Below are 20,328 nucleotides of genomic sequence, written 5' to 3' on the forward strand. Positions count from 1 at the left end.
TGTAAAACACTGTCCTTATCAGCTTCTGCCCCCAGGATATTATTTGCATTTTCCGAGCTGCTGATTTCTAGAGGACATCCATGAATGTCACTTTCCTCCAGAACTTTCTTCTCCCTGGGGAACAGTGCACCACATGGGTGGTGTTCGAGTTTGCTCCCCTCACATAATTAATTTCTGGGAATGTAGTCCTGCATCACCTTGGAGTGAGAACATACGCACAGTGAAGACATTGCAATCTAGTACTTCTGGGTTTATATGATGAAATGTACTATAATTGTCCCTGTCCCCTGCCCCTGATAAGTTTCTTTCTCTAGGAGGCATGGCCAGTATTTCTGCAGGACTATTCCTTGCTGCTGTGGGTGGGAAGGCTGGCCAGCGGCCCAGCGGGGATCTTACACCACCAAGGAGATTTGGGGCTTGTCAAGGTAGCCCCTCAACCCAGAGGGGGTGCATCCAATCTGACCCCCTTGCACACTCCCCTGCCATTTGTGGCTAGGGGCCTTGTACATTGTAGATATTCAGTTAACATGTTTGACCTGAATTATAAGAACTGAGCTATTTTACATGAAGCCAAGATTTCAGATAATTAAAACTCACCATTATACACCAAAATTCAAAAAATAATTTTCTATGAAAATTAGGTCTATGATGTAATTGGGAGTTCAGGGCTCCCTGGTGTATCCAACCCTGAAGCAGCCCTCCCAGACCCCACTTCTCACTGACCTCACAGATTTGGATCTCCAAGCTGTTGAAGAAGGTGTCCTTGGGCAGAGGTAACGGGAAGCCTTCCTTAAGCTTTGCTGGAAGAGAAAGGTGGGCCAGACACAACAGGCTGGGGAGGTGTGAAGACAGAACATGGTGTTTGTAGCTGACCAGTGAGAGTGGGCTGCTGAAATGTAGGCGGTTGGATTCAGGGCTGATTTGTGGGGGGTGGGGCATGGGCACAGGAAACACTTGCGAAATTTAGCCTCTTCAGGAGCAGAGAGCCTCTTGGGCTTCTATTAACCCCCTCTAGAGCCTTCCCTAGAGCACCACCCAGTGGCCAGGGCTGGGCCATGCAGCATTTCCTTCCTGAGGACAACCATCTCACCCACTGTCCCTTCCAGGCCAATTTTGCTGCTCTTATTACTTGGTTGTAAAAGGCATATGGTGAGGCCAGTTGGAGAGGGCCCTGGACTGGGAGGATGCCTGCTGGCTTCTCAGGCAATCTCTGTCCCAAGTATCACTTCTATTAAGGTCATATGGAAAGTCAGTGACCTAACCTGGCTCAGAACCCAGGTGTGCTGACTCCAGGTGTTCACAGTGCCACCTGGAATGCTCTTACTCCCCGGGTCAAACTCCTTATGTTTCGGGACCCAACTTATCCCTCACCTCCTGGACTGACCTCTAACTGAAGTTCAGTGCCTCCTCTAAGCTCCTGGAGTCCACTGTGCTCCTATTGTGGCATTGATTAAACTAACACGACTGCCTTGCCAACAAAGTGAACTCCCTGAGGGCAAGGGTCATGGATTGCCAGTACCCCAGCCACCACAGAAGAGAGGCTCTATAGAAAGGGTAGAGTTCAACGTTTACATGGAGCAGTTAGGAGCTATTACCGTTGATAGAGGGGTATATGATTTTGGATGTGTAGAAATTGAGGATGACTTCCATCAACTCCACCTGGAACAGAGCAGGGCCAGAGCAAAGGGATCAAATAAGACTTAAATGAAAACTGTCCAAAGAAAGAGCACAACCAACCTCTATTTTTTAGGTGTCATACCACCTAAAAAATAGAGGTTGATTGTGACTAGCACAGATCACAGCAACTTGTTTGCAACCCACCTTCCAAAACCCAAATCTAAACATTCTCCATAAGTGTGTGCAAGCTCATTTTATGGCAAACCATGGCCCGAACTGTCATGGGGCTATTTAGTGTTTCTTTATATCACTTTGTGTGAATATTTTAAAATTGTATGGCAGAAATATTGCATTCGATTATAGAGTATTGCCTCAGATCCTGTGGAAAGTGTTTTATAACCTGGTGCATGCCATGGATTACCTAAAAAATCCTCAATTCTGAAACCCATCAGTCCTAAGGGCTGTAGATAAGGGATCATGCACCTGGATCACTATCATTACAATAATGAACATATTAAGAGCGTACTATGTCAGACATTCCCCCATGTGAAGTAGCTATTCCCATTTTACGGTTAAGGAAACAGGCTCCAAAAGGTTAAGTGATTTGCCTAAGGTTATACAGCTAGCAAGTGGCGGAGCTGGTATAAAAGCCCAGATCTATCTTCGTTCAAATCTCATGCTTTTAATGTCTGTCCTGTTGACTCTAGCTCTCAGGCAGTACCCTTCATGGACGGTTAATTTTCAGGCATGGTGTCCCCTTTCCTGCAAGACTGCAGTGCATCTCTTAATCTGGGACCTTGTCACTTCTGGAGCCCTGTGAAGCCCTGCTTGGAGAAGACAAGAAATACTGAGAGAAAACAACTCACATTAAAGGAACCAACATTGGAGTGTTTCAATTCCAATTTCAGCTTACTGTGTAGAGAAGAGAGAAGCATGGTCATCCCAGGCTATGGCTGGTACTTTTCGGCACTTAGCCCAGTGGGGTGTGCAGTGCCGACTGGCAGGGCATTTAAGGGCCTGGGCACACAAGGGTTCCTCTGCAGTGTGGTGCTCGTGGGTTTAAGCCTTTAAGCATGCACCACTATTTATGAAGGGGCGTTAAAAAAAAATACTATTATCTGAGCATCTTTGAAAACTTGAAGAAATTATGATATAAATATTAACTGGAGAGAGTGGAATATAAAAAGTAATGTACTACATCTCCCATTATATAAAAATAAAAAAAACCTGGAAGGAAACGTGAAACTATTAACAGTGATAGTCTCTATGGGGCAAGGTTATGGATGATTTTGCTTGTTTATACTTTCATAATTCCCAATTTTTTTCTTGTCATGAAATGGATTATTTGCATAATACGGGAATAAATAAAAATGGAAAAGAGGCACCACAAACAATGCTGGCGAGCAGCTGGCAGCCCCTGGAGTGAAGGAAGGGAAAGTGACTCAGGGCACCTGGATTGCTGTCACTAAACGCTGAACCCCAATTTCTCCTCTTGATCCCTCCTAATAGGCTTTCTGTTGGCTGCTGACTTGGTTCCCTTGTTCAGAAATTCCGATCACCCTGGACAGATCTCCGTTTTCTGCTCATGGGACAAAGTAATTTTAATCATCCCTTAGTAAAATCCTCATGTGAAGTCCTCTCAAATCCTCTCTTTGCTGTCTGTCTCTTCATAGCCTAATCCCTTGGCTGTCTTCCCCAATACTATAGAGACCCCCTCAAGCCAGGTCTACACATAAATTTCAATTCCAGGACCTCCCAAAGTCCCAAAGGTTCACCATTAGCTTCCCTTTTTAAAGACTTCTTCAGGAGACATTCGTTTTGATGGAGTCAGGGCATTCTATCAGCCAACAAGCATCTGACCCTGAGGCCAGGAATTCGTCCCTTTGATGAACCATTGCACCTTTACCTCAGCAGAAAGCAGCACCCAGAGTGGGTGAGATGTGGGGCACTGATGAGGGCTCTGGACAGAGGACACTGCAAGGGCAAGTCGCCAGCCCCCGGAGGCAGTGTGATCCCTGTTGCCCAAAGCCTGAACTCTTCACTGACTCACTGGTTAAAGAAATACTTAGCTATCGATTGAGTATCTGGGCAATGGAGCAATAAGCAGTGGCTTGGGGGCACCGTTAACCGTCCATCTGAAATCTCCACTTTTTGATGTTAATATTGACAGTTTTTCTCAATCTAATGTGTAAAGTCATTGTACACAGCTTCAAGCCCTACCTTCTTCAGGTATACTAGTGTTTCTGAGTACCCCCTCTGCTGAAGTTTCAGCTCAAGTGAGGAGCCCAAAGTGATAGAGGACCTGAAGGTAAACTCTGCTATCTGACGACTCTTCTCGACTTCTGGCTTTTCTCCTGAGACGTCAATACGCCTTTTCCAGAGGGGCACAGGCTTAGAGAATGAGCTGGCCTCAGTGGAGGCCTCTGTTTCCAAGGGACAACCTCAGCAATATCAGCGAACCAGACTAGATGCTCCGACCACATGTCCTATCCCTTTCCACCCCCAACCCGTGGGCTCTTACCTTCCTGGAGTCAATGAACCAACAATCCTATAGGAGCTCACATTGATGGTGGCGGAGATGTTGATTCTCTAGAAAAGCAAAAGGGGGTCACCCAGACAACCCATGGAGGCATCCTCTTGGCTCCCAGTCCAGGAGACACATCCCCAGAAATAGAAACCACAGCCAGAAGTGGGACATATGGGCAAAAAGCAGCTACTCGAGGATTATAGACTGAGGATGCAGATGTTAGTGGCTCCATGGCTGACTTTAAGAAAGATGAGCTGAGATTTCAGAGGTCTCCATCTTATTGCAAGGGTGGATAAGCCCAAATTGAAGGTATAGAGAATTCAAATAGGTATTCGTCTGCCTATAAGCACTACTGAACTTTGGAGCTGACTACTAAGGGAAGTTCAGAGCGTCTCCAAGCCCTTATCAGATACATGGTTGGCAAATGTTTTCTACCATTCTGTGGGTAGTCTTTTTGCTTTTGAATGATGGTGTCCTTTGAAGCACAAAGGTTTTAAATTCTGATAAAGTCCAATTTATCTATTTTTCATTTTGCTTCTTGTGCTTTTGAGTTGACCTAAGAAGGCTCTATTACTACATACGTTCTAAGAGTTTTATAGTTTTAACTTTCCCATTTAGGTCTATGATCCATTTGGAGTTAATTTTTGTGTATGGTGTAAGGAAGGGGTCCAGTTTCATTTTTTTTTTTTTTTTTTGGCATGTGGATATACAGTTGTCTGTTCTTCCACATTTAATTGTGTTGGTCCCTTGTTGAAAATAAATTGATTGCAAATATGAGGAATTAATTCTGGAGTTTTGATTCTGTTCCATTGATTTATATATCTATCCTTGCACTATACCATCTTGATTATGATAGCCTTATAGTAAGTTTTGAAGTAGGAAAGTATGAATTATGCAACTTTATTTTTCCTTTTCAAGATTGTTTTGGCTATTCTCAGTCCCTTGAATTTACATATGAATTTTCGAATCAACTTGTTATCTGGCAAAAAAGCAAGCTGGGATTTTGATAGGGATTATGTTGAATCTATAAATCAGTTTAGAGAGTATTGCTATTTTAAGAGTTCTTTCCATTTTATACCTTCTTTAAAAAGGTAATTTAATTTACTTATAACAATTTAAATGGGGTTATGCTTTAAACAATTTTTCATAACAAACATAGCAGTGAGAAAGTTAGAATCTTCAGCTCAGCTGGAGTGAATGACTTTTTGCAACTCTGATAGTGGATGATTTGATTAACTATGCCCTCAGAAAGTCTGGCCATTCAGACCAGAATTGCAAGGCCCATTTATACCTCCAGTGGAAATAAATAGTTTCCAGCATCTATCAATTCTCAGTCTTTCAGCTGAGGGGAGGGGCTTACACCCATGGCAAGCATGACCCTTGGCTGCTCCAGCCAGGATCAGACTTACCGCTTTTAGTAGGAAGAGTGTCTTGCGATCAAAGGAGTTGGGCAGGAGGACAAAGGCCTGGATGTTCATTACTGGCACGAGGGTCACATTTCTAGGGCTGATCGTCAGGAATGGAGCTGATTCAGGTGACACCTCAAGCTCTAGCTCCATATTGGGGTACGACCTGGCCAGCTGGAGAAAGAAGGGCAGAAGACAGAAAGAGGGACCCTGAGCCGTATCAGGAAAGGCTAGATGGGTGGAGTCCCAAGGCTCAAATCTCTAGGGTCCCAAAACCAGCAGTGGAAATATCACAGGATGGAGGGAATTGTATTTTCCAGAACTCCCTTCCAGTAGATGGCTATTGTGGTGGGAAAGGGCTCTTTGATAAAGCATCTGAGATAGGTGAGACACCCTAATGGGCATATTCCAATAACAGTGGATGGTCATCACACTGCCTTCTATGCTGGCCAACTTGTATTGACTAGTGTACAAGTTTGGGGCTGAGCTGAATTGTCAGCTTCAAGAAAGGGGAGGCTGAGTGTTCTCCTCTCTGCTCCTGCTACTTTTAGCTATGTTCTCCATAAACATCAAGCAAATATTAATTACCTCTCTACTTCCAAATTAGTCTGCCCAACATGCTCCCATTTGTACCCTGGAAGGATCCTATATATTTGTGCCAGTCAAGTGCTGTTATTTCCCTTTTGATCCTCCCAGCAACCCAGTAGGGCAGGTAGTATTTGACAAATGAGGAAACGGGCCCAACGAGATTGAGTTCTGAAGATAGAAAACAGCAGCCCCAGGATTCAAATGCAGGCAATCTGAATCCATATCCTTTGTCTTTATGCCACAAGGAGTCAGAAAATGAAGAGAATTTTGTATCAAAAATTTAAAAACTTATCCTTACCCACTGTTCTAATAGGTAAACTGTTTATCTGGAGAAAGTCTATGCACAATTCATAGATGTCCAAATAAAGTTTCCTCATTTGGCCTAGGTCAAGGGGCTTGCTCTGTCCTCTGTAGTGAGTGGGCACAGGTCTTACCTGAGGAATCACAGCCCCGAATGATTTGGTGTCCAGGTGAAAAGGGGCATCCTGGGGAATCTGCAGCAGGAAAACAAGGAAATGATTCGAAAAGCAAGATATTATAGTAGTGAAAGGTGTGGACTCAAGTCCAGCAGCTTGGGTTCCATCATGACTGATTGTTAAACTTTGTTAGGTTCTATATCGTGAAATGGGGATAATAATAGCTCTTGCTGTACAGGTGTTGCAAGGATTAAATGAGATAGTATATGGGTAAAGCACTAAGTGCAGTGCCTGGGACATAGTAAGTACTTAATAAATGTCTGTTATTGTTATTTAGTATTTCTCAGGATACTTCCTAAAGGGCCAGTGAGGGCTGATCATCATCACTATCTGCATTTAATGTGTTTTTGAATATGGCTTTCCCCAAACTCTGTTTCTTGCCATCTCTCGTGGTGTCATTCTCTACTCACCTCTAGGACTTGCTGCTATTTCAGCTTGGGGAACCCTTCCTACACCTCCCTTGGTCTCTCCTCCCTCAAGATCTCTACTCCCTACCTGGGCAGCTTCTATAGCATTTATCATAGTGTGGGGCTGTGGCCGTATGCTGCTCAGAATTACCTTTAATGGGATCAGCAGAGAGGAGGGCAGCTGGCTGATAGCCGCCCTCCACCCCTCCGGCACAGCCTCACATTCAGGTCCCACACCATTCATGCTGAGGCCACACTCTCCCAGAAAGCTCCCAGCCCCCAATGAGAATAGCTGGGGTGGTAGAGCTGAAGAATCTTGCCAGATCACTGCTGGGACTCAAGATGATAGTGTAAGCAAGAGACTAGACAGCGAAGGGCACTGGCCTCCCCCACCCTCACCCCCGCCCCGGGTCTTCCATTTTTCCCTGTGGCATGGCACCTGTGAGGGTCAGATGTATCAGTACAGATGGTGGGTGGGGCTTATCTTACTGCAAAGGGAACCCTGAACAAAAGGCTCCTGTTGTTGTATGGACCCAGGAGGGAGGGGGATGGGGAGAGGTGGAGGAGAGAGGGAAGGGCCAGGAGGAGAAAAGTACTGTGTTCAGAACAGGTTGCAGGCTGACAAGGTCCTTGCAATCTTTGAGGCCAACCAAGGGTTGCCTCACCTCCACAAATCCTCCTAAGAATGGGAAGTAGGAACCGACGGGAGAGTAATGTAGGTGTTGAAATGCAAATGATCTTAGCAGGCTGTGCAGGGCGGGGGTTACCTTATGGAAATGCAAATGGTTGTAATAGGATATGGAGGTTGGGTGGGGATAATCTCATTTTAGCCAGCCAATGTATGCTCTTGTATAAAGGCAACTTGCAAAAATAAAATCACTCTTTACTCCATTATCAGGAGCCTCCCGATCCGTTTTCTGTTTTATAGCTTTTCTCAATCTCCCATCATTCCTACTCAGGATTATTTTCCAGGGCCACGCTAGATGTGGCAGGGTTTACCACTTGCTGGACTGAGTACTGGGTCAGGCTGGAGAAAACGGTCTCCGAGGTCCCTAGCAAGGGGTCTCAGCACAGGCACCTGCACAGTGTCTCAGCTGAGGTTCCCCTTCTCCCCCCAACCATCAGGAGGCCTCTGAGCAGAAGTGTCTTGGCTAAGAATGCTGACATATGCCAGCCCCGTGGTGGGGGTAAGGGCAGGGGGCTTGAGTCCTTGACCGCGTCTCCCTCCAGCGACTGACCAACGCTGGCCATGCTCCAGGCCTGGCGAGGCCTGCCAGGGAAAGCTGTGTAAGTGCCTGTGGTCAGGTCTGAAAGATCGCACTTAAGGTTTTATCCTGGAGCTGACGCCTTACATGTCTGCCTGATGTGTGCGGCACTCCTCTAAATAAGCAAGCTTTGCTCTTGCCTGCTCATCAGCTTAGCTGAGACTTCTCAGAGCTGTGCAGCAGCATTTCTACCCAATCTGTCTGCTTTCCTTCTTTCTTCACAGATATCAGTACCGCGTGAGGGTTCTCGCACTTCCTCTTTCTCCTTGTCTCCTTTATCCTTCGTGGGCATTTCCCTAATAAAACACAGATCTAATGCTCTCTTGGCATCTGTTGCTGGGAGGACCTGATATGACACACCAGAGTCTGTCTTATTTTTTAAAGTACTTCTGATAATAGCAAATATGTATTGTGCATCAAACACCAAGCTCTTTACAATCTCTCATATAATCCGTGGAGATCCATGTGCACAGACAGGAAACTGACCACAGCTTCACTTTGAACTCATGTTGGGTAGGCTCCAAATTCCACATTCTTCTAGCTCCCTAGAGTGCCCACAGCAGGTCTACAGTCCCACCTGATGCTCTCTCCTGGGACCCCCAGTCTCCTCCATCCTCTACTCACATTTTCATTTCGGAATATGAAGTTCATGTACCCAGCCTGGTAGTAAACCCAGCTGGCTGTGTTGAAGACATAGTCAGAGACTGCAAAGTAGATCATGTGTTCATGCTTCTGGGGCAGCCTGATGGACGGAGCATCGAAGGGGACTGGGGAGTGCTGGCTTCGGCCAAAGAATTCACCCTGGAGACAGAGGGACATATCAGCCACCCAAAGTTCCTACCAGGGAGGGTGTCGGGAAGAGGCATCCACAGCCTGACTGGGTGAGGTCTCCTGGGCCCTGGGCTGTGGCTGGGGTGGTGGTTCCTCTCCAGCATGTGGGGCCAGGGGTCCTGAAAGAGTCCCTCTGGCCCCACAGTATCTAGGTCCTGACAGGTGTCTAAAACCCCCCTTTTTGTGGGGAGGGGTCCTGTTTTCTCCTATGCTCAGGACATAGAAGAGGAATCGAAGCCTGTGGTGAAAAGCATGGACTCTGGAGCTTAACCGTACGGGTTTGAATCCTGGTCTGCCGCATACTAGCTCTGGGACCTCAGGCAAGCTACCAACTGCCTTGAGTCTCAACTTCCTCATCTGTGAAACAGGGATGATGCTAATAGTTTCTACTTCGCAGAGGTAGCATGAAATTTAAGAGAAGCCAATATTGGTACAAATACTTACAACAACATCTGGCACAGAGCAAGAAGCACATAAGTGCTACTTAAATAAAATTGGAAGGGGTGGCCCTCTAGGGTCTAGCTCAACCCACAGGGGAGCTGTGGAAGAGGCAGGAAGTTGTAGGAAAGGATATGCACTAGCTTCCTGTTGCTGCTGTAACAAATTACCTTAATCTTAGTGGCTTAAAACAACAAAGGTTTATTCCCTTCCATTTCTGGAGATCGGAAGCCTAAACTGAAGATGTTAAGTAAAGCTGTGCTCCTTCTAGAGGCTTCAAGGGTGAATCTGTTTCCTTGTCTTTTCTACCCCTTAGAGGCCATCTGTGTTCCTTGGCTTGTAGCCCCTCTCCCACATCACCTCTTGCTTTGCTCCAGGTTCTTGCTTCTATTGTCACATTGGCTTCTGTCCCTTATTTCCCCGCCTCCCTTTTACAAGGATCTGTATGATTACAACCACCACCGCCCACTCCCCTCCCAATCCAGGATAATCCTGTCATCGCAAGATCCTTAATTTAATCACATCTGCAAAATCCCTTTTTTCATGTAAGGTAACATTTACAGATTTGGGGGATTAGAACATTTTAGAGAGCCATTCTTCAGTCTACTGTAGGGGGGAGGCAGGTAGTAATAACAGTGCTACCCTATATATGTGCTATGTGCCAGGCACACATCTCACTTATAGCAACTTTATGAGGTAAGGCTGTTATTATACCCATTTAATAGAAGCTCAGAGAGGTTAAGTAATTCTCCCAAGGTTCCCCAGCACACAAGTTCTAGAGCCAGGATTCAAGCTAAGGTCTTCTGGACTCTAGAGAGATTTACCATGTTAGTTCAGTGACATCTTCTTAAATTTTGCTCTTAGTGCTGAGTACTACATCTGCCCACTGTGGGCACTGGCCAGGGATGTAGACTGATAGGAAAATGGACTGGAGAAGGGGGGTGGGTAGGAGCTGACTCTGGGAAGTGGAGCTCCAAAGCCCTTTTCCCATAGCCCCTTACCTTGAAGGGCAGGTCCAGATCTTGGGAGGTCACCTGGGGAGATCCTACTAAACTGTAATCAATGCCAGCAACCTGGTCAATCATCAAGGTGACTGTGGAATGGGAAAGAAGCAGCATTGTGAACAGGGTAGCCAAATGCAGTCGTTCAAGTTGTATACTGCACAACTCCAGGGACCTCCTTTCATGTGGACTGTAGCTTTTGGAGAATGGAAATGGGCTGGGGCATATCCATGGTACTTCAGTCACAGAGGGAGTGCTTCATTTATTTACCCATTGACACATTCATTCACCCATTCAATATTTATTGAGCACCTGCTATATGCCAGGCACAATGCAATGGGCAGATGCAACAGCTGAGTGAGATAGTTAAAGTTTCTGTCCTCATGGAACTCACAAGTCCAGAGGATGAAATAATCAAATACTCAAAGAAATAAATATACAATTGCAATTCTGCTAGAGGTTAGGTAGCAAAAGTTCACAGGACGATGCCAGCCATTTAACAGGGAGGGGTAAAGTGGGGGGGGGGGGGTGGCAACCTGACTTAGACAGGAAGTCAGGGAAGGCTTCCCAGAGGAGGTGTTGCTTTGGCTGAGATCTGAAAGAAGAGCAGGTATCGATTGGGTGAAGAAAGGTGGATGTGGGGAAAGGGCACTCCTGGCAGAAGGAGTGACACGCGCAAAGGTCTTGTAGTGTTATGGAGCACTGTATATTGGAGGGACTAATGGGGACAAGAGAGTAACTGTCTGAGTTGGGGAGGGGAGCAAGATAAAGCTAGAGACGGGGGTGTGGTAGTCAGGGCCAGACCACGCCAGGCCTTGTGACCTGAAGCTGGGAGTTATTGATGGATTTCAAGAAGAGGGGGAGACATGATCTGATTGTGATTGCAAAAGGTCCCAGTGGCAGCTGGAGGGGCAGGGCTGGGAGGGTATCCAGCCCTGCACAGGTTGCTCGGAGCACCCCTGTTTTGTTAAAGCAGCCAGTACAGAGCTAACACGTATACCTAATCCTCTGCCCACCTCATGCTCCCAGAAGGTAGATTGTCTTACTCCCCCACCTCCAGAGAACAGACCCCAAAGAGAGGTGGTCACTCCATATTCAACTCTGTAGGATGGAGAGGTACTCAACAGGGGAAAATTCTCCCAGGGCTCTTGAGGGGGGGTGGTTCCAGGGGTACTAGGTGTCATGGCATCTGAAGGCACCCAGAGAAGTGGGGTGAGGGCTCCAAACCTGGCAGAGTCTGGAGATAGGGCTTCAGGTATGAGGTTGTTGACTTCCGGACCATTTTGCAGATCTGCCGAAAGTGGATGAGAAAGCCAGGTGAGTCCCTCCTCCGCCTCTCCTTGGCAATGTCCCACCCCTCCCTGCTACCACTCCAGGGACTGTAATGGGTTATATCTCCACCTTGTAGGTAGGTGTGTGTGGGGGTGGGGTGGGAGGGAGAACATGGTGAAAAGGGAAAGAAACTAATACCCCCATCAACACTTGGTCAACATTTGGGGTGGCCTCTCACATGTGGGCCCAACTTAAGTTCCTAGACTTTTCTGGAACCCACATTAAAAATAGATGGTGGTCAAGGTAGCACTGCCCTTGGGTCTGCTAAGGTCATGGTCCCTTGGTGGCTAAGTGGCAGGAAGTGGCATCAGAGGGTGCATCAACTTGCCCAGAGATACACAAAGGGTAAATGTAAGAGATACCCCTTTGCCTCCAAGATCAAGCCTTTTTCCAGAGATGAGAGATGCTGAGGGCCACCCCTAGTGCTGTTCTCAATATGATGCATTTTTTTGGAGGGGGGTGGGGTAGTCTTATTTAATAAACATTTTCCTATCCTCAAAGTGAGAAAGATATCCTAGGTTTTCTCCTAAAAAGTTTTAGATTCGTTTTGGCATTTAAATACTAACCCACCAAGAGTTGATTTTTGTGATTGGTGTGAGGGATCCAAAGTCACTTCTTCATATCTAATATTATCTACAACTAGATACCAAACACTTTGCCAGTTTCAAATGCTGATTTAGCATATGTGATCATACTACCTGGGGAAAGCCTTAAGGTTTGTCTTCGCAAGGAGGAAGGTTTTGCTAAACAAATTCAAATGGCAACATACTTAAGAGACAAAGCTGTTTCCAAATATCAAATATGTACATGCCAATGATCTTTAACTACAAATCTGTTTATCTTTTGTTTACCTCTTGGTTCAAGATATTTTTGATATTGCTTTCAATTCTCGTATGGAACAGGTTCAGGAGCCAGCTGGAAAAAAGAATAAAGAGGGTCAGGATCCACTTTATGACTAACTGAAACTCCCGCGGAGGTGACATTTCCCATTTTATTCCAAGAAGGGACACAACCAGGTGAATTTAATCCAAGGGTGGGCGACCCATAGTATTCTCTTGAATCAAAATGTTAAGTAGTAGTAGGCCCGTTAGGGTTGGGGTGTTAACTATATACATCTGTGGTTTTAACTCCTCCAGCATCTTTTTCCTTTCTTAAAACCCACTTCTCCATTTCCAGTCCTTGTGGTTCAATGGGACTACACCCAGGTCTAAAGGCGGGTCCTAGACCCTGGCTCAGCCAATAAGAGTCCATAATAGTTGGCCCAGATGGGCACGTGACCCACATTGACCAATGAGAGCCTTCTCTGGGGCTTTCCCTCTGAGTGCTATGGGGAAAAGACTGCTTCCGCTAAGTTGACAGACAGTAAGGGCCAAGAAACCTAGAGCTTCTGGCGGCTCTCTTTGCCACTTCTAAGGGTGGAGGACCCTGACTGAGAGTAAAACGCACTCAAGAAACAGATTCCTGGTGATGCTGGTCCAGTCACCACTTTGGATCAATATCATGGACTTTACAGGTGCATGTGAGCTGATCAAATCCATTTTAATGCTTCAACATCTGAGATGAATTTTTTATAACTTGCACCGTAAAGGAGGTTGGTGAATTTAGAGATCAGAAGTCTTGAGGACTGTTTGGGGAGGGGGGAAAAATAGATGAGAAGGATAGGAATAGATACAAATAGACTATTCAGAAAAACAAAATACCTGGCTCTCAAACATATATTAAGATACTCATCATCATTCACAACAAGATAAACACTAATTAGAACTGAGATACCCTCACCCTTCAGATTGACAAAAAGCTAAATCTTTGATATGCTGTGTTGGGGATAGTGGGAGGGAACAAGACACTTCCATCCCTTGTTAGTGGCAGTGGAAACTAGCAAACTCTATGGAGAGCAATTTGTTAGTATATATTGAAATGTCAAAATGCACATACAATTTTAAGAATTTATCTTACAATTTATCTGCCCAGGCAAAAAATGGTATTATGCACTAGGTTATCCTTTACAGCATTATTTGTAGTAGCAGAACACTGGAAGAAAAAAAACCCAAACTAAAAACAAAGTCTATCAATAGAAACTAATAATATACATTTTAGTGTTTTTACATAATAAAGTACTTTGAAAAGGGAGCTCTTGTATTCTTGTGTGAAGGGCTTACAAATACATTGTTAAGTAAGAAAAGCTAGGGACATAATACTCTAGATAGCATGCTACCATTTGTGTAAACAAAGGCAAAATATCTAAGTGTGCCTGCATAACTCTCAAGAATGAGACATTCGGTCTGGTCAAGATGGCAGAGTAGAATTATCACACACACACAGAAATGAAATAAAATAAAAAGAGACGTCAGACACGGTTAGCATTGGTTGCTGGGTCAACGCGAGCTGGTTGGTGGGAGAACCAGAGTGGAGAGAGATTTTTTCTTTCTGTACCCTTTGTACTTTTTGAATTTTGAACTATGCCAATGAATTACCTACTCAAAAACATTAAACATTAAAAGGGGAGTTGGCCTATTTTTTATAACCCTCCAAATCTGCCAAACAACTCACCTGGCAGTTGGCAATTAGTCATTCACTCACTTATTCATTCAACAAACATGTACTGAGCCCCTCCTACCCGCTGAGCACCAGTTAAGTGTTGAGGGACATTGGCGAATAACTTCATGGAGCTCATGAGGTGATTCTAATCCACTTCAGGCCAAGCTGCCCACTGAGAGTCCCTCCCAGCCATAAACACCAGACCTTGAATATCATGGCCCAGAACAGAGCCTTTCACACTTATGTTCTCACCTGGTGGTGAGGGTGAGAGGTTATGGGAAATAAGTGAACTACGTTAGTGGAATTACTTCCAGTAAAATTTTTTCTCCCATAAAGTTTTTACCATTCAATGCTTGCTGATTGAATGATTAGTGGTGCATATTAGAAATTTATGTGTATTATAAATTCATGTAGTAATATCAGACACGAGTGCTTCTCAGGGTTCTGCAGAAAGCATCCTGGGGGGACAGTCAACTATAAATTCATCTGTCAACACTTCTTGCTGTCTGCCTTCTGGCTGGGCTTATGGGAGGCGCAGACAGGAAAGAGAAGGGAGTTGGGGTGTTTACACCCGGATCCCTCTCTGCCTGCCATACTGCTATACTCCTGTCCCAGGGCCCCTTCTCCAAGGTTCCAGGCCTTTTTAGGCTCTGGTAACACCCTTCCTTTCCCTCTCACCTTCAATCCTAGGGGTGGTAATAGCTCCCTACTGTTGTTAGTCTCTGGTTAATATTTCTTTCATTAGAGTCTTGCCAGTGCCTTTTGAATTGCCCTCTTTCCTGTCAGGATCTGAGTGATGCAGTGCCAACCAAAACAGAGTAGGAAGGCGGTCACCCTTCATTCATTCGAAATTCACTTAGCTTCCCTTCCAGGCAAGTTGCTTTGGGATGCTGGGTTGCCGTTAAAGGCAATCTTGCCAAAGAGTCAGGCAAACTTTTTCTTAAAGGGCCAGATAGTAAATATTTTTGGCATTGCATGCTATACAGTCTCTGCTGCAACTGCTTAACTCTACTGATGTAGTGCTAAAGCAGCTGCAGATAAATGTAAACAAATGATCATGACTGTGTTCCAATGAAACTTTATTTACAAAAGCAGGTGGCAGACTAGATTGGGCCCACAGCCTTTAGTTCACTGACTTCTGATCTCAATGATCTTAAATCTCATTATTCTGCCCCATTAGGACCATCCCCTGGATGCTGAGCCAGATGCCAAGGTGGTCCTGACAACCTCCAGCAAGTGTATGGGGTGACCTACCTTAGGTTTCCGGAAATGTCAATGCTGACATGGCCAATGGAGTTGCTGCAGTGAGCCACTGATACAGTGGGTCGTCCATAATGGTCCTTGTTCATTTTCAGAGAAACTGAGATGGAAATCCTGTACACACTCAGATCAAAAGTACCCTTTAGAGTGCTGGTTGGGAGAAATGAAAACCAAATGGTGGATAATTGTCACCTACAGGAAGAGGAGCCAGAGAATGCAGACCTAGGTTTGTCTCCCAGTTCTCCACTAACAAGCTATGTATCCTGTCAGCCTTGGTGACCTAAAAAAAAAGGCCTTCCAAGGTGAGAGGCAACAAGCATTTGTTTGAGATCAATAAGGATAGCTGTTTAGGAATCTTTGATTTAGGCAGAAGCCCAAATAATGTTCCAATTAGGAGACAAAGGCAATGGGTATTTATGAGAAAGGTAAGGGGAACAATTATATTAATGGAAAGCATTTCTATCGGTGAACATAACATATTGATATTAATTCTAAATAATGTGTTAAAATTTCAGTCCAGGAGTGATCAGTCTGGTATCTTTGCAAAAAGTTCTCTGGGGCACCAAGTTGCTTTAGGCCCAACCCAAAGGTTATTTTACCCCGTTTTAACATTCGAAAGTTTTGAGACGTAAGATGTGCGAGGCAGTTGCCCCGGCATGGCAGCTCTGGCTCCATTTTAAAGTGGCTCCATTTGTATTGTTTTGAAAGCATCAGCTATTAAGGCAGCCAGTTTACTGAGTATTTGCTGTGTGCCAGACATATGGCTAAATGCCTTACGTATGTTATTTTATTTCATCCGCAGCTGCATCTGAGTCGAGTTCTTATTAACCCCATTTCACAGATAATGAAACTGAGGCTTAGAGTTAGTCAGATCTGGGTCCTTTATAGACTGGACATTTAAGAACCTGAAAATGGAAGTCCAGGGTGGGAGGTCATGCCCTGGCCCAAAGCTGAGAGACATTCTAATCTAAGTACTACTTACATGAAACTCTTTTGCACCTTCCAGTTCCCTCTGACAGACACGTAGGTATTGGACAGGGAGGCTCTGACACCCTGCCCTGGGTGTAGAGTCAGATCTGAGTTCTGGAGTTTGAAGCTAGGGATCCTTAAGCTAGGGAAGGAAGGCAGACTTATCAAACCCAGAAAGGTTAGCAGCACATCAGTTCTCTGAATGAGTCCCCAGAATCCCCTCCTGTTTCTCACATTCTCTTTCAAATTTATTGACTTAAACCACAAAGGACAATCAAGCAATTGCATTCACATCCTTCAAGATCAGCACAGGCTCCTCATCCTTTAAGAAGCCATCCACAACCTTCAAGACCAAAGACCTTCCCCTCTACTTTGACACCCACCGCCATTAGCTGCTCTTGGCCTGTCTCAACTCACTGGATCCTCACCACCTTTAGGATCCTGTGAGATGACTTCACATTATGTGTCCTGTCTTTACAGCTGGGGCCTGAGCTTCTCCAGGATACAGCTTCTCCTCTCTGCTTCTTGCACTTCAAATACAAATACAGGCTCACAATTTAGATCTGAGATTACCTGCCAGTAATCTGTGGGCCATATAGCTGATAGATATGCTATAGACATGCTTTTTCCTATAGTGTTCTTAAAACTTTGAATCCATCACCAACATTTTTAAATTAGGAAATTTTATACTAAAAACGTAAAGAAAAAACCCCTAGATGTCTGACTTCTCTTGAAAAAGATCAAAAGGCAATGTTCATATTTCCTTACAGCGTCAATCAACTGCAGGTGAAGAGCAGGTGCCCCCGTTTAAATGGGGGCAGGGGTCCTCCAGGTAGATATTGCACTGGTCCTGTGCCCTGTTAGCTCTCGGTTCATTCCTTTTCCTTCTCTTGCTCTGACCTAGGTTGGAAGGGACTGACCTCTGAAAATGACATTTCCCAGGTTCCTTTGCAGCCCGCTTTTAGTTAGGATCGGCCAATGGGAAGTCCTCGAGGGAAAGTGAGTGGACAGGAAAAAGGGAGAAGCCAAGGTATTTCTTTCCTTTCTCTCTCTGCCTGGAGTTGTGTCTTTGGCAGTGGTTATATTTCCATGTTGGGGCCAGCTCCTGTCAGACATCCCTTTCTTCATGTTCTTAGTTCCTACTTAGAGACCCTGGCTCTGTTGATACCTTCTCCTCTTTTCGTCTCTCTAGCTTTAGGGATGTTAGTGACTTTGTTTGTTGTGGCTGATTTCTGAGTTGCTTTATCATTCCCTATTTGGCTTTTCAGCTCTACCAACAACACCTTTGAAGAAAGTTCTCTATATTAAATTCCCTCCAATGAAGTTTCTGTTGTGGGTTCTGCGTTCCTGGCTTGTCCTTGCCTGGTACCCTCATCTGCATTACCCACTTCCCTGTGGCCTTTTGAGTTTGTAGCTCTTGTCACATTAATACTCATTAGTTCCCTCATCAAACACTCATTGAGATCCCGCTCTGTCTGACCTGGCTCCAGGCACAGAAGCCACAGAGATTCAAAACTCAGTCCCAGATCTTGAAAATCTCACAGTTGGTGGTAGATCTGGATGTGTTAACAGACCACAGTAACCTACTGTGAAAACCAGGACCAAAGGGCCATTCTAGGGCTGTGCTAAGGGGCAATGCCCTCCACATGTTATGGCCTAGATAGTGTGTGTGCGCGTGCGTGCACACGTGCATACACATGCATGCACACGCACACACCATGCATACACACACATGCACAAATTTAAAATAGTTCCTCTTTGTCCACTGTGTTCAGGAAATTGTCTCCAGAGACTTGGGGAGGATTCCAAGAGGCAGCCTTTTCTATCGCTGATGGATAAATGATCCCCAAGGACCTATTCTGGACACTGAAGAGACTGGGGAAGGAAAATCTGCAGCCAAGGACTCTAAGACTGAATATGTGAAAGGCAGAGGGTTATTAGGGTCAGTTAAGTCTTACGAAGAGCGAGATGAGGACCAGGGCCTGTTTACCAGGGGACAGGTGGCCCCCTGCTTCATTCCTCACTGGGGACATTGTGGATGCTTTCCTCAAGAGAGAGTGTGCTGATAAAATGTGAGCCGACCATGGTTCCTTTGCCTTTAGTCCAAGTGATGATCGCGTGTTTATCCGCTTTCCTCATGACCTCAGGCCCCCATTTTTCCTTCTTCACTGCCCCTGTGGTGGAGAATGAAAACCTCACCTCGTAAATTCATAGCTCACACTTCCAATCCAACCGACTTCGAAGCTTCCTGAAAGATCAGGCAACTTGATGGTGGACAACTCCGTCTGCAGGGCGGCTACTCCATATTGGTGGGCTGGAGGCAAATAGAGGGATTAGCTCGTTTAGTGGGAAGTAGCTAAGCATTACAATTGGGTGGCCAGGCTTTGCAATCATAAAGGCTGGGATTGAATGCAGGATTCACAGTTTACTATCGGTGTAATCCCAAGAGAGTCCCTTAAATTCCTTGATGCTCCGTTCCCCCACATGTAAATGATGATACTAATATCAACCTGAGCCTGAGAATTAAACTCAAAGTGCCAGGTAAATGGCAATCATTGTTATTTATTCATTCAACCAGATTGTGAAAGCAATGATGGAATATAGTGGGGCTTTTGAAGAATCATTTACTGTAGTATGGTCAAGCCTTAGGACTTTTCACTGTTGCTTGGGCCATAATGTCAACAATGCAGATTCCCAGGCCTGGCTTGTCAGTCTTGGGTAGATCTCTGGAATCTGTATTTTAACAAGTGTTCCAGCAATGCTAATGTGGGCGGCCCACAGACCACCCTGGGAAAAATGCTGATCTAGTCCTATCCTTAGCCTCTGATACTTAAGATGAGGAAACTGAAGCCCAAAGGATGATGTAGTCAAAGTTTCTAAGCCAGACAGGTGCAGAACCCAAGCCTGTGACTTTTTGCCCTGTTTACACCACTCTGGTGGGCAACAGTGAGCACCAGAGGAATGACCAAACCCCCTTACCATAATCCAGGCCTTTTCTGGTGATTCTGGCCACACACCCAGGATTCGATGCCCCATCTCCAAGCCCGAAGACCTCTGCCAGCAACAGTAGGGCCACACAGTATGGTCTGGCCATCATCCTGTTCTGAGCTCCTCCCAGGGCAGGGGTTGGTCAGAGTCTCTTTGTAGTAGCCTCCCTTACTGAATGTGACTACAGAGGCTGAGAGAGGTGCTTATAAAGCTAGGGGCCAGATGAAGAACTGAGCCAGCTGGGAAGGAAGGAGGGGAAGGTTTAAGGCTTTGAGGCAACTCAAGTTTCAGCAATTTGAGATAGGGAGAGTTTACTTATGAAACCATTTGTGGTTTATTTCTGGCCCGAGGATAGTAGAAGTGGTGCCACAGTCTCCAAGCTCTTTTTCTTCCAGCACTCTGCTGCCCAGAGCTGCCAGAGGATCCTCCCCACCATACCTCTCTCTCCCTGGACACCATCCATTCATTCCCCATTATCTACAGACTGAAACCTAACACCCAGCCTACCAGTAAAGACTGCTGCGACTTGGCTGCAATGCACCTCTCCAGCTGGACCTTCCACTGCCCTAGCTCACTGCACCTTCACTTTGGCTTTGCTAGAATCTGCTGTTCACTGAAATTATGCAAGGCCATCTCAATTCAGCCTGCAAATAGCACAGATGGATCCTGCAACTCTAAGCTCTAG

General features: G+C 45.5%; 1 protein-coding gene across 1 annotated transcript; it reads right to left on the reverse strand.

Annotated features, from left to right (window-relative positions):
- Nucleotides 1-87: 87 nt before the first annotated feature.
- On the reverse strand, nt 88-19,803 carry LOC107512588 (lipopolysaccharide-binding protein). The gene is made up of 15 exons (XM_036229811.1): nt 19,635-19,803; nt 18,855-18,969; nt 16,669-16,797; nt 15,681-15,836; nt 12,740-12,803; nt 11,784-11,847; nt 10,557-10,648; nt 8,911-9,087; nt 6,573-6,632; nt 5,554-5,724; nt 4,139-4,206; nt 2,484-2,529; nt 1,596-1,659; nt 598-800; nt 88-114 (listed from the first exon to the last, which is right to left on the reverse strand). Exons 1-15 carry the CDS (start codon nt 19,750-19,752, stop codon nt 88-90), a joined length of 1,554 nt encoding a protein of 517 aa, XP_036085704.1. The 5' UTR covers nt 19,753-19,803.
- Between the last annotated feature and the right edge of the window lie 525 nt (nt 19,804-20,328).

Source organism: Rousettus aegyptiacus, unplaced genomic scaffold (assembly GCF_014176215.1).
Source record: "Rousettus aegyptiacus isolate mRouAeg1 unplaced genomic scaffold, mRouAeg1.p scaffold_m13_p_12, whole genome shotgun sequence".
Classification (NCBI taxonomy): Eukaryota; Metazoa; Chordata; class Mammalia; order Chiroptera; family Pteropodidae; genus Rousettus; species Rousettus aegyptiacus.

Excerpts from the sequence above, each read along its gene's own strand:
- LOC107512588 (XM_036229811.1), bottom strand. The coding sequence starts at position 19,752 with ATGATGGCCAGACCATACTGTGTGGCCCTACTGTTGCTGGCAGAGGTC. Across the intron at positions 10,649-11,783 it reads CTATCTCCAGACTCTGCCAG|TCACCTTGATGATTGACCAG; the intron begins GTTTGGAGCCCT and ends CCCATTCCACAG. Across the intron at positions 9,088-10,556 it reads ATCTGGACCTGCCCTTCAAG|GGTGAATTCTTTGGCCGAAG; the intron begins GTAAGGGGCTAT and ends CTCTGTCTCCAG.